This window comes from Molothrus aeneus, chromosome 3 (assembly GCF_037042795.1).
Source record: "Molothrus aeneus isolate 106 chromosome 3, BPBGC_Maene_1.0, whole genome shotgun sequence".
Taxonomy (NCBI): Eukaryota; Metazoa; Chordata; class Aves; order Passeriformes; family Icteridae; genus Molothrus; species Molothrus aeneus.
The window spans coordinates 13296149-13309878 of NC_089648.1; the positions used below are offsets into that span (position 1 = coordinate 13296149).

Genomic DNA, 13730 nt, shown 5'->3' on the forward strand with positions numbered 1-13730 from the left:
TATCCAATGGCCACCTTGCACTGTGGCTGTGCGATCTGAAAACCACAGGAATGTTTCTGTGCTGGTCCTGGTCATCAAGGAACTTGAGAGAGCAACAACACCACATTAGCTGTAGACATTTCAGGTCTTATTCTACCTGGTGTGTTCATGATCCCAGTGTGACACACTGCAGTGGGTAGCACATTTCTGGAAGCTTTAGGGTGTTTGACAGCGTGGCTGTATGGTGTGTTTTGAGTCTCCAGTGTGCATGACCTGGAGGCCCTCTGAGCCATGACCAACAGTGGCAAGGCTGAAGAAGCAAGTCTGAGGGTGCAGGGCCTGAGAACAGAGAGGACAGGGGGGCTGGTGGTGCCAGCCATCAATTCTGCTGGAAATGCATTTCCAAGCACAGGCAAAAGCAGCAGGTATGTATATAAGAGGCTGTGCTCAGATACAAAGGAACAAGTGGAGGGCCCCTGCCCTTGAAAACAAGTGAGCTTGTTTGGATTTAATGTTGTGTAAATAAAGTGCTACCTGTCTTTCAGGCTGTAGCTCCTGCTGCGAAGGCTGAGCTGGCCTGGAGACTTAGGGAGGGCATTTTATTATCCTGTAGTCTCATCAGCTTTAGGAGCACAGTTCTTTGTTTTAGTAAGATTTCTTAAGAAGGCAGTATTATAGTATGTGATCCATCACACAAGTCAAAGATCCTATTAACTGTAATTACTTTTAGCTGAGCTCATACTGGTCAGTGCAGTCTTTGGGACTTCAGGGTGGTGCTGATGCTGTTGGTTCACTCACACTACAGTAAATATGTGCCCATCAAAGGAAAGGCCTTCTCAGAATCAGCCTGAGGTTTCTTAAATGCATTACGGGATGCAGAAAGAAACAAGATTGAAGCTGGGTAAAATACATAGCCCAGGGACCAAACAAGCATCTGCAGTGTTTCCTGAGAGCAAGCAGGGGCTCAGCAACACAAAGGGAAAAGGGAATTTGGTGCTGCAGAGACCCTCAGAAATGCAATGACTTTCACTGCAAGAAGCTGCCACTCAGCTTCTCTGTTTCTGCCCTGTCTACTCTGAGGGCACAAGGGGAGAAAATTGCTGTAGGAGTAATTTCAAACCCCAAGGGCTAGAGACAATTTTAGACAGAATATGAACAAGACCAAGGATAAAGCCCAGAAAATAGGCAAGCTGTTTTAGATTGAAATTGCCTTGAATTTTCACCCCAAGGTCATCACAAATTATTTTAATTGCTCGAAGAACCTCAGTGACCTTCTCTTCTACCCTCATGCAATCTGATTCCCTTTATTTCTACCATCCAAGCCTTTCTTTAAATTGAAATTCCTCAGACAGGACAGGGAGCAGAAGAGCTAGATGATGTCAAGTCTAGTGACAAGTAGGAAATAAAATTCTCACAAAAATTTACAGCCACAGGATTTCTAGCCCATGCACACTTTACATTAACTTTGCATCTAAAATCTAATGCTTTTTTTTTTCTGTTGCTAAAACAGAAGGTACCCTGGAAGGAAATGTATAGCTGCCTCAGGAAACTATATCACCACCCACAGGAAGTCAGCCAGAAATCCATAATCTACCCCTGCCTACAGATCCTACCATGAGATCACTGACCCAAGGGCAATACTGAGAGCACTTAAAAGACAACTCCACTGTTTCCAGGGCAGGAAACAGAGATACAGATATTGAAGGGAGAACTTCAAAAGATCTTCAAAGAGAACATATAAAGATACTTTTGTAAATTATACCTTTGTGACAGCCCAGGCTCACACACAGCATCTGTAAGAGAGCTAAACACAACCTTTATGGCTGAAGTGCAGCTTCACCCAGCCCAGCACCCTCTCCTATGGGCTCTTTGCCTCCGTCTCACTCCCTCGGGGCTCCTGGAAGTGCTTCTGCACTTTTCTTGCTGTTTGATGCTCAGCACATAAAATATCAGTAAACTCCATGTGATGGGGACTCAGCTGACCCTGCAGGCTGTCCCTCAGCCTCTGCTGCCAGAGCTCAGGCAGCAGCAGCTGCCCTGCTGGGAAGCACAGGGTGGGCTCATGGATCCAGCTTTTCAGGGAGGCTTTCAGGGCTCTGTGGGGCTTTTGGCCACGCTGACCAGACTGCTGTTAGCATCAGAGCTAACACCATTAGTCCACACACCTCCAGAACACTGCAGGTAGCAAAGTGAAATACAGACTAGAAAAGAACAGATGCAAAAAACTCTTCTTAGCAGAAGAGTGGGAGAGAAGGAGGCAGCAGGAACAAATCCTTAGGCTTAATGACAGGGCAAAGGAGGCATTTATCAACCCTGCTCTCTAACTTAAGAGGGGAGGTATTTCAAATTGGCAGGTAGCTGCCCTAAGTGAGGAGAAACAGCTGCACACAGTGCTGGGGGTTGCAGTTGTTACAAGCCCTTGTCTCTCCTGCAGCCACCCCTCACTTCCATGGCCAGCCCTGCTGCCCCAGGCAGGCTGGAGGTTGTGGCTGCTTGAACCTGTTAGGAAGAGAGGCTGGCAAGGAGGAGGGAAGGAAGCCAATTCAAATGGAAATGCACCTTTGGGGCCCAAAACAGATATTGTGGATATGTGGGAAAGCCTGGGAGAGGAGAGAGGGAAACATTTGGGAGACAGCGATGGGAGCACAGTTAGGTTGGAAAGGCTGATTAGGTGGGAAGGGCTAATTACAGTTAGGTTGGAAAGAGGAGCTGAAGGGTAAGGGAGAATAAAGTAACATGAACATACAAGACTGACATTTCCAACTAAGTCCAGTACTGTACTATTTCAAATGGACAATGAGTATCTACTGAAAAAGCGAGGCTATGTTAGTTCAAACCAAGTCTGTATCAACCAGAGTTGGGTGTTCAGGTTAATAAATGCTAAACTCAGTCAATTTGGACACTTCACTTTGATTCTGCCCATTTTTAGATGACCATGACACCAAAAACACTTATCTTACAGTTTAAACCCATGTTTTACATCAAGGGGCCCTCTCTGGTTCTTTGACCAGCTGGCAGCCTGTTACAGTTAAAACCAAATTACAGTTAGCAGCTAAAGGTAATCTCTTTCTAGAGCATGTTTGTTTTATTTGTAAGAGACTTGGGAAAAGCTCTAATCAAAGGCTTTGGGGAAAAAAATGCATTTAGCCACATTTAAATGAAATCTGTGCTAGTTGGAAATCTCTCCTGTCTGATGATGCTTCTCAGACAGTTACCTGCTGGATCAGAAAAGGGGGCACTGCTGAGCTGGAGATTTCCCAGGAGCTTTTGTTCCCATCCAAACTTCTTCTGGCCACCTCTACTGGTGAGCAAATTGTTTGACTCTGGAGTGGTACCTCGAGGTGTCTTCTCTCCACTGACTAGAAAACAAGAAATCACAGATTGGTTTATGGCTGAGGGGGACTGAGTCACTATGTTACTCAAAATTGAAGCTAAAATAAGGGCTGGAGACTTCTGTGCTGAGAATAAGAGCCTGCAGTCACAGGATTTAACATTATTAAAAGAAATGAACAGATTTACTTTCCATTGTTGTTACAGAACTGAGATAAAAGGAAAATAAACAGGAATGAGCGATAGGCAAAACATTAAGTGAAAGAAGACACAAAGCAGAAATACAGAAGACAATCTTTAGCAACTGTTAAAAAAAATTTTTAGCCAGTAAAAGCAGGAGGAATTTTCTTTAATTCTATCCTAATTTTAAGATCTCTTTGAATACTGTAACTTGAGGTATATTGCACTTGTGCACAGAACCCAAGAGGTATTACAGCGTAAATGGAGAGACTCATGCCCCAGGCAATGCAAATTAACGTAGCACAAAGCAGATGAAACATTCTGACTTCAGAAGTGGTTTAGAGGTTTTCAGTCCAAACAGGGCTACAGAGGTTGCAGCTCCAAGCGTAGGAGAAGAAAGGATGTGCTCAAGTTCTGTTGCTCAGCCCAAGGCAGAAGTTTAATTTGTTCAGAGCAGCAATTTTCCAGCCCTCATGTAAGTTGTTGGTCTGAGGTACAGAGTGACAGATCATTGAACACATTTACAAATTAAGCAATTCACTATGCATGAGATTATGAAAGATGAGTCAGACACAAATGTTTAATAAAAATCTACATGTGCCATCAGAGGTACAGACTGGGCATATTCTAGAGGCCAGTCAATCACAAAGCCAGGATCAGAATCCAAATTTTTCCCCAGAGCAGTAGAGTGTGAAGATCCTAGTTTCTGATTCACACTTAAATGCATGTCAGTCCAAATAAAATAACCTTGTTCTAATTTAACTGGAGTATTGTGCCCAGTGTTATTGCAAAGTTAGTGTCAATCACAGGATGCTTGTCTTTTCCCAGCCAGTGTCCAACTGTCATTCATTTTGATAACTGACACACAGCAAACCAGGTCATGTGGAAATCTATAATCACACACTGGCTTCTGCATCAGCCTGGCTGGACAGGTGATGGTTCTGCCTCAGCTGGAAGCTGATCTCCCACACCCTGTGTCTCACTGCCCACTCATGCCAAACTGGGAACTTGCTCCCTGCCTGGCTCCACCAGTAAGGGGTGCACCTGACCGGGGTTCCTCTGCCTAAGCACAGTGATTTCTGACACAGACCTTTGCCTTTCAAGAGTCTTTGGAAGATAATGACACCCAGCCCGTTCCCCACAGTTCCCAAATTTCAATTACATGGCAAATGAAAGACAAGTCGCTTGCAGATAAAAGGAAAACTTACTTGTTAAATAACAGTCCAGACTAAGGGAGACATTGTCAAAAGCAATAATGGCATCAGAGCCTTCTTCCCATGAAGCGGTGATCTGAAACCAAAACCTGCACAAATTTGAAAAAATGGGATTAAATTCTGCTAAAGAACATGAAATTCAGAGCTCTTCACAATTAAAGCAGCTTTTGAATGGCGGAGAAAAACTTTTCACGTATAAAAATAATAAATTGATAGACAAAGTATCCTCACTCCTAGTAAGGAAAGATGATCTGAGGAAGGGAGCTATTCAGTAATATAGGTGGAGAGAATAAGAGAATATTGCCCTTCTTCCCTCCAGACAAACAGCCTGAAGAAGCAGAAGTGTGTGTATGCATGTGGTCAGAAAACAAAGTCCCCTGGATTCTGGTACAAATAAAAGCTCAACCAACTGATCAGACCCCTAAGAGGTTTTAATCTCACAAGTGATTTACACCCCAAAGTGCTAAGAAAAATAAGTAGGCAGGGCTCTTGAAGGAATTTGGAGCTCCTAAAAGGAACCAGCAATCAAAGGCTGGACCAATTTTAGAAAGTATTTGGTGTTGATGCGCTCTGTAGGAAGCAAAGGGTGTCTAACAGCCCTGGCAGTCACAAAAGAGAGGAACTGACACTGGCTAGTCCACAGGAAGAGCAGAACTCATTATCTCCTTAGAGAAGCTGAGGAGGTTTGCCTTAAATCACTTCCTGATTTAAGGAAAGCTGGCTTCTGCTGGGAAGTTATGCCACTCTTACATTACCAGAAGAAAAATCACTGTAAATTCACTCTCAGTGATATTACAAGTCAACAGGAAGAGCAAAAATTACCCACAACCAAATACCTCAAATCTGACAGTACACTGACCACACATTAATTGTGTGTACTCATGGATTTAGGTTTTCTCTTAGCTTAGCAAGTTCATGTTCTCTCGATGCATATCTGCCACATAAAACCGTAATACTCTGCTTAGGAAAGAGAAAAATTTCTGAAAGCAGCCAACCATAGCTGAGCAGTCAGATACAATGCTCAGAGGTTGCATCAAGAATATAAAAACATGAAATGATCACAGGATGTAGAACAAGCTGCAAGTGAATATGAAATATTATTTAAACCTCATTCTCTGTTGTATCTTGATGTTTTACACCAGCAGAAGTTAAACCATTCATGGGTCTCTTTAATGTAGATCTATTGCTGGTGCTTGTTGCTCTATATTTTAGAGATAAATGTTCAGTCAGAATGTGAATTCTTGCAGGTGCTTAGTTCAGACAAGAAAATGATGACAGAACAAGGTATTTTTGAGGAGCACACCTATTTATTTCAAAAGGCTTTAGAAATCCTGTCTCTTCCTTGCAGCAAGAATCTAAACACTGGCAGAATTTTTTTTTCTTCTCAGACTCTAGTCCTTTCTGCATGGCACTGGGTCTAAAATATTTTCTCTCAGCTTTGTGTATGTTATTAGCATTCCTACATTAGTCTTGGTGATTCCTACTGTTTTAAAATATACCTCTCCTTTACCAGCAAGCCAACCTCAAAACCAAAATTCCAGTGAAGCTGCCCTGGTCATGTGCATATTTACTGTGGGACAGCATATTCCTGTGTTTTGAATGTGGATTTTGACTGAGACTCCTGTCAGCAAATGTAACCAACTTCCACGTTGTTCTCCAACACAGAGCAGCTTTCCAGAGGGGACAGTGAGGTTTGGCAAAAGCTCAACCAGACCCCAGGGATATTTGTGAGGATATTTTGAGGATATGTAGATTGGAGTGTCATCATCTTCTGCAACTGGTGTTCTTGCTAAGCTACAGCTGGGCACAGAGTCAGAAAAGCTGACACAACCAAAGCAAAGAACTCAAACCAGGAAAAACTCCTGTCAGCCTCCAAAAAGTACAAAGGGTTTGGAACAGACCACAGAAAATATTTCTATAGTTATGATGTTTCTCCTTCTTCATTTCTGGTAAAGAAAAGCAACAATGTTCCAACACTAAAATTTCTCACTCCTTGGAGATATGCCTTGCACATATGGAGAGACTTCACTAAAACTGACTTTTTGTGTTCTAAAGACATGAGCAGCTGCCATGAAAGAGCAGGGGACACAAATAATAGTGGATATGGTGAAGGAAGAGTATCCTTAGCATCAAAGGCAGCTCCAAATTGCAAGACACAATTTTCCTTGCTAAATGATCCATCTTTTTTAGCTCAAAAGGTGGCAGCTCCATCCATACAAGTCTGAATATCACAGAAGCATATTTTTAGCCTTCCAAAATCCATAAAAAGTGCAACTGCAGTCTGATGCTGCCAGCAGTCTCACAGTTCTTAGTTGGGATACCTGAAATCCCTTGTGGGTATGTCTAGGAGGAGAACAGAAGGGAACATAAAATCCTTGGATATTAAATTGGCTTCTGATGGAATTGGCTGCCCTCCCCCTGCCTCCCTCCCTCATTTGCTTTACAGCTGATATCCTACAACACTTCAAATGAAATTACAGGCTCTAGCATAAACATAAGCTGTTCAGTTTTAGACATGCCATACAAGACTTAAACAAAAGCTGTTGGACACACACAGTGGCCTCTGAATCTCCTTTTTCCTGCAAGTCACAGTGCCAGCAGCAGAGATGATTGAACTGTTGGTGAAACAGGTCCTAAAGCACCACAGGTCACATTCTGGTGTGCTATGGAGAAGCAGCACCTACCTCAGGCTGTAAAATACAGCAGGAGCTTCTCCTTCCTTGTTGTGTGCTGCTGAAATGCCCAGGAAGAGGTAGGGTGGAACCTGGCTCAGCTGCACATCTTTCAGACAGCTGTGAGTGAAAATCAGTGTCCTGCACACAGTGACCATTGGTGCTGCATTGAGGGGACCAAGTCTGGTGCATTTGAGCCTCAGCCAATTTCCTCAGGGTGCACAATAAATGCCACTTGCAGACACGGACACTGATGTGAATTTATGATTGTAAGGTGTTAAACTGAGCCTGTAAAATTAATTACAAAGACAAATAAGCAATTGCTCTCTGTCAGCTTTTCCCTCCAGTACTGGAGACTTTAGCTCGGGGAGCATAAGAGACAGATACTAAGACTAGAGTGCACCTTCTTTCTGCCTCCAGGCAATGGAGCACTTCTAAAAATATCTTCAGGCAATTTCCTAAGGTTCATGCCCCAAGGTGTTATGCACTGATGCACTTTTCATGTTGTGCCTCTTCAGTCAATAAAGGGTTGTTCTTTTGAGAATTATCAAATGTTCAGTTTCTAAGACCTTGAAGGCATGACACAAACTAGTATTTCTGTTGTTGAAGGGAGTGCCATGTCACATGCCCATGTCAGTATGCAATAGGTTGCTTTTTACTTTTATATACAGTTCATTCAAGTTAAGAATCAGCCTTGCTGATTTCACCTGCAGGAACACCGGGACCAGAACTCTTGAGAAATTTCCACAAGTTCATCAGGGATGAAGAAAAATGACAGAAATGCCTCCAAAATACAAAAATTCTGTGAATGCTAAACACTGTTAGGACCATCAGTGCTGCTTGGGTTGCCTATTAATCTTATTTTTTGCTAACACGAAAGCAATTTCAGTACAAACCTTCTCTTGAGACCAGCATTTCTGCAACAAATAGTTCATCATTTTATCTTCCCTTGTTTAATGCCGCTATTAATTTAGAAATACGATGTCTTTCAAATTCCATTGAAAAAAGATCATCAGTTAACCAACATTTCAATCATTAGCTTTGGTGGCTTTAGCTTAATGGGCTAATTAAAGGAAATTTAATCAAAACTCAAGATGGAAATGTCACACATCAGTGAGATGGAAAAAACCCCACAGACAACCTCATTCCTCCCTTGCTCCCTCTCTCTTTTTTTTTTTTTTTTCTCCCTTTCGTTTGATCCCTGAAATCAGTGAAATAACTCCCTGTGACTTTGGTGGGAGCTGACACTGAAGCAGCAGCAGCAGATGTTACTGCAGTGACTCAGAACAGCACTGGAGGTGACAACCACCACAAACTGGGGTTTGTGCACAGATCAAAGAGGGGCAATGCTGACTGCACACCCTGCATCTCCACTGGCCTCAGCACAGCACAGACACAGCCCCTGCAAACACAGATGCTGCAGTGAATGGCCAGGAAAGAATATTCCTGAAAGCAGTTATACAGGAGCAGCCAAATTACTGCTGGCAAGTTTGTCATGACTTTGTGGCTTATTAAATCCCTGCAACTTCTTCATGTGGAAGCCAGATCCTCATCAGATAAATCTGTGTTTGTAAGCTAGATTTCTTCACAGGAATGAAAGCATGGCAGCTATGAAACACTTCAATGACTCGGATATTAGAAAAGTTACGACTTGAGGACTGGTGGAAATGACTTCTTAACTGTCTCCTTTTGCCCTACTCAACCTGGAGCACAGCTAGAAAGGGGATTCCTTAGATGTATGACAATTGGGCAGTACAAGTTCCACCCTGCAGGGCTGAGTGTTAGCTGAGCTGTGAAAGCAAAAACATACAAAGGCCTTTTTAAAAGAAATTCTGTTTGAGGCAAATAGGAAAGGCTGTACCAGGGGGACACCCTGACCCTCCTCCTTTCAGTCTCCTCTCTGGGGAACATCATCTCCTCTGTTTGAAGGATACAAATTTCACATACATTCAAAAACCACTCAAGGGTGACCACTGCTCAAATATTTCAGTCACAGATAAGAAATGACACAAAATGACATTTTTTGGTTTGTTTCTTTGGTCCCATGTGTGAAATATCAATCCAGATGAACAGTTCTTTGAAAGTGTAATTTAACTCAGTTAAATCTGACCAAAACAGGACAACATCAAAACTTCTGGTCTGTAACCTTTCCCACTCCTCAAGTTTTTTGAATCTTGGGTTTTATTTCAGTGTGGTCAATATTTGAGCTTTGTCACATCCCCCTGGGTTTTCTTTCAGCTCATTCTTTTTGATTACTTTTTTTTTTTTTCTCAATTCTAACAGAAGACTGGTTCTCCCCAAAATATTTGGGGCTTATTAGAGAGGGAAATTCAGAACTGAAAGTGTGAAGATGTATTTATAGCTATGTTGGTATAGCCTCCATGAGGACAAACTCTTTTGCACACATCATCTATCCCTATATCTTCACTGCACAGAAATGTTAGGTTTTGCATGTATTCTATCTTCTTCTGATGAAAGGGAAATAAAAAAAACCCATTGAAGACCTCTGCAAGCTGATTTTCTGCAAATTCTACAGCTCCCTCCCTTCAGTAACTACTCTGAATTTCACCTTAATATTGTCCCTGGCTCATACAGACAGTTCAGATTTTCATTACCCAGATTCAGGCAGCTGCCTTCATGCCATTATTTTAGAAAGCCTCATAATCATTATTTTTTTTTCTTTTGATCATAAAAGACAGGGATTATTAACCAAGATTGAACGTTAATCTCCTCTGTACTCAATCCCCCATACAGTGACACGAACACAGCGTGTCTGTACGTACAAACCTCATTTCATAACTGGTAATGTTTTGCCTCTGATGGAGATGATTTCTCTCCCTACCTAGCTAAAATAATTACAGCTGAACCTGCTTGAGACCGAGGTATTCACAGAATGGAGAAATTTCAGGTCACTAACCCTTATTACATTCGGGTTCCCATTAACTTCTCTGTTACAAATGATGCATTGTTAGCTCACTTCACAAAGGAATACTCACTATTTGGGATAAAAGACACATTTAGAGGAAATAAGATTATTTGGAGAAATATAAGCATGTTAACCAAACTCAGTTACAGTGACAGAATTGCCGTGCAGGAAGTTACTTAATAGCTAGTAATAAAGATTGAGATTTAAAGGTGTTATTAAAGACAACCATGCGTGCACAAAATCTGTCACAGGTACTCTGCACACACTGTCACAAAAACCACTTTTTCAGATGCACAGAACAACATTTTCAGAATAACTCTTTCAGAAGGAGGACAGTCACAGACAGACATAATTAATGCTAGAGAGCAGAAGAGCAGTGATCTGATCTCACTGCTTTTAACAAAGTAATGTGTGGCCACCTCAGGGCAACACAGCCTGGGCTTGTAGGGTGGATGTAAGACAGACTGAAGAGATCTGGGTGCAGATGTGTCCAATTAATATATATCCATAGAATATTCTGTGAATTGATATATCTGTGGTAATGTGTAAGCAGACACATGATTAGCTTATGTGGAGGGTCCCTATTTCTTCTCAGAGAATGGGAAGAAAATTTAGGAGTAACATGAAATAAACAGGCCTCTGGGTCAAAAATATTGCCAAGGACCTTTTCTTTCCAAGTGGGAAACCTGACACTGAGAAACTTATAAATAAATTCTGAAAGGAATGAGAAGGAAAGACAGAGCAATGCAAGAGAAATTACTGGACAAGAAGAGTGCTTAGCCACAGCTGGTGGAGATACAGGGGTATGAGATGAGACCATTTCCTTTTACTGCTGCAATGAGTGAGAGGCTCCCCAGGTGCTGTGGCTGCCATTGACACCAGAGCTGCTGAAGGAGCCAGACAGAACAGACAATCTCACTCCCACAGACTGAAAGGGAATCCTACATGGATATGGAAACCAAAATCTAACAAAAGCCAGTGTAGTTTGTAAAACCCACAAGTCAGCAAAATTGGAATAGGTAATGAAGCCAGTTAAAACAAAATAGCAAGTGCAGCTGTTAGGATGTGAATTCTGACTTGTTGAAACAGAATATTACCCTGTGAGGTAACTGCTGTCTGTAGGCCTTTCTGCTTTCTTCTTCAGGAAGCTCTCATCCTTACCCAGCCTTCCAGGTAAGTCACCTTACTGATCCCTTCCAACATAATAAAATTCTCAGTCTGTGTTCAGGAGAAGGTCATCAGCAAGAAAATAATTTTGAAGCTCTCTAAGCACTATGGGACCAAAAGAAAATTGGTTTTTCACTTTCTGAACATGCTTCCCTGCTAGAAGGACATGACCTGGCCTTGCCATCAGTGACAAGGCAAATGGTGCTGCTATTCTTGACTGAAAATTTAATTTCTAGGGACCTCAAGTAAACTCTTATTCCTTCCTCCATCTGGACACTACTCATAAAGACTGGCTGAAAATTTAGATATTGTAATGCCAAAAAAATTGAACTTAAGAAGAAAGGAAACCAAAGAAACCTTTCTAACCAGTAACCACATTTAAATTCTTTTTATATTTCCACACAGTCTTCTTCTGTCATGAGACTGCACTGAGGTGGGACAGGTTACTATTAACATTAGCTATTTTTAACAGATTCCCCTTACAGATGTTACAGTGAAATCTTTTAAAAGAAAAGAACAGGGTTAGTAGAGAATAGAGGCCTTGAAAGTCCAGAGCTGGACTGGGCTGGCTCAGTTGCTGAAGTTGTTGGAATCTACTTCCAGGCAACTTCAGCCAGGTTGTAGAGGAACCCAGAGAACTTTTAGTCTACATGCTGCTCCACATGGCTGGCCTCAGCTTCATCAAGGGAGCAAAAATCAAGATATTTAGAATTTTTTTCTTAAAGCATTAATTTTCCAGTCAGGCTTCAGCCTATTAGAGTTAATCCTTTTCCACCTCTCACACTCTGTAGCAAACAGTTGCTAAGTGTTGGTGATAATGAGCACCAGCCTAGAGCAAGCTCCAGAGAATCACTTAGTTACATGTTATTGTATTTTATCTATGTGCTGTACCTTGACCACACTGTTTAACTAACAGAATGTCTAATTATTAACTACACAAATCACTCATCTTCAATTACATCAGGCTTCTGTTTGCTCTTGCTGTCACATTCCCACAACATTATCATTACTAAAATTTAAATGCACATGTACTAACTAAAAGCAAATATATAAAAAAAGCAAGCCCAAACTACCAGGTACAACATAGTTTTTAAGACTGTTTCCTACTTGCATTTCTGTGAATTAAAAAAGAACAATCCTTGACAGGCTTATCACTTTTCACTGGAAAACAAATAGTAATTTTCCATCAAGTCAAACAATCTTACAATAAGGTGATTCTCTACTCTACTCTCAATCCAAATGTTGTAGTATTGCACTAATATATAAATTCCAGTAAGTACAAATAACCATTTCTCTAGCTTTCACTAATCTCTGCAGATTATTTGATTTGCAGATAATGCATCCTTTAGAGAGAGGTAAGTGGCTCTACAGGGGATAACAAATCACAGCCAGGATTGTTCAATCATGTTGAGTATATCTCACTGGCAACTTAAAATGCAGCACGTCTGGAGGTGATGCCTTTTGCCTCTGGTAGGCACAACCTGTTCATCCAACAATTTAAGGAGTTCTTGCCCACAACTGGTTTTAATTGTAGCTGTTTTGATGGCACATGGCACATCCTTACCAGGCCCTTGGCCCTTCCTCCTCCATGCATTTAGAATTGGGTTACAGCTCTGTTCATCAGCTCTGTTGGTCAACACAACACATGAGCTCTGAGGATTGTTCTGCTAACATCTGCCAGAATAAAAGCAGGTAGATAACTTCAGGAAGATGTAAAGTGCTGGCACTTCAGCTTCTTTCAAGTCCATGCAGAAGAGGTAAGACCTCACACAGGGTGAAATTGTGATTGCTTGTGTCCAAGGTTGCCCAGGCTAACACAGAGCCAGATATCTACCATCCCTCAGTCACAATTTTACTTCTTTGTCTTACTCCTCCCTCTTTTCTGTTACTGCCAATTCACCTGAAATGTTCTAGCTGTGATTTTCTGCCAAAGTATAATTTCTCCCAACAGCCTGAGGGATATCAAACATTTAAGAAATGTCTGTTTCTAAAGATAGAGCTGATCTAATTTCTTGGAAGTCTTCCTAATGATTCTTTGAAGTGCTGTAAGCCAAACATGGAAATTATGGCTAAGCAGCTTTTAAACAAGCATGCTTTTGAGCAGTTTTAGAGCATGTTATCTTGTTATTAATAACATTTTCCATTCAGCTTCCCAGGCACAATGGAATGTGCTTTAAAATTGTGTGAAACTGGTACCCTGGTGTGCCTTACTAGAGAGCTTTACTTCTTTGAGGTAATTTAAACTTTCAGCTCCTCCTGTAG

The 13730-nt window shown here is 41.6% G+C and overlaps 1 protein-coding gene across 2 annotated transcripts in view; it reads right to left on the reverse strand.

Annotated features, from left to right (window-relative positions):
* Window positions 1–13730, reverse strand: part of ALK (ALK receptor tyrosine kinase) — a 307024-nt gene that overhangs the window by 44623 nt on the left and 248671 nt on the right. For both annotated transcript variants that reach the window (XM_066546309.1, XM_066546307.1), the window contains 2 exons: window positions 4698–4792; window positions 3195–3338 (listed from right to left, as the gene is read on the reverse strand). In XM_066546309.1, the coding sequence (XP_066402406.1) occupies window positions 3195–3338; window positions 4698–4792 (239 nt within the window). The remainder of the gene's footprint in view (window positions 1–3194; window positions 3339–4697; window positions 4793–13730) is intronic.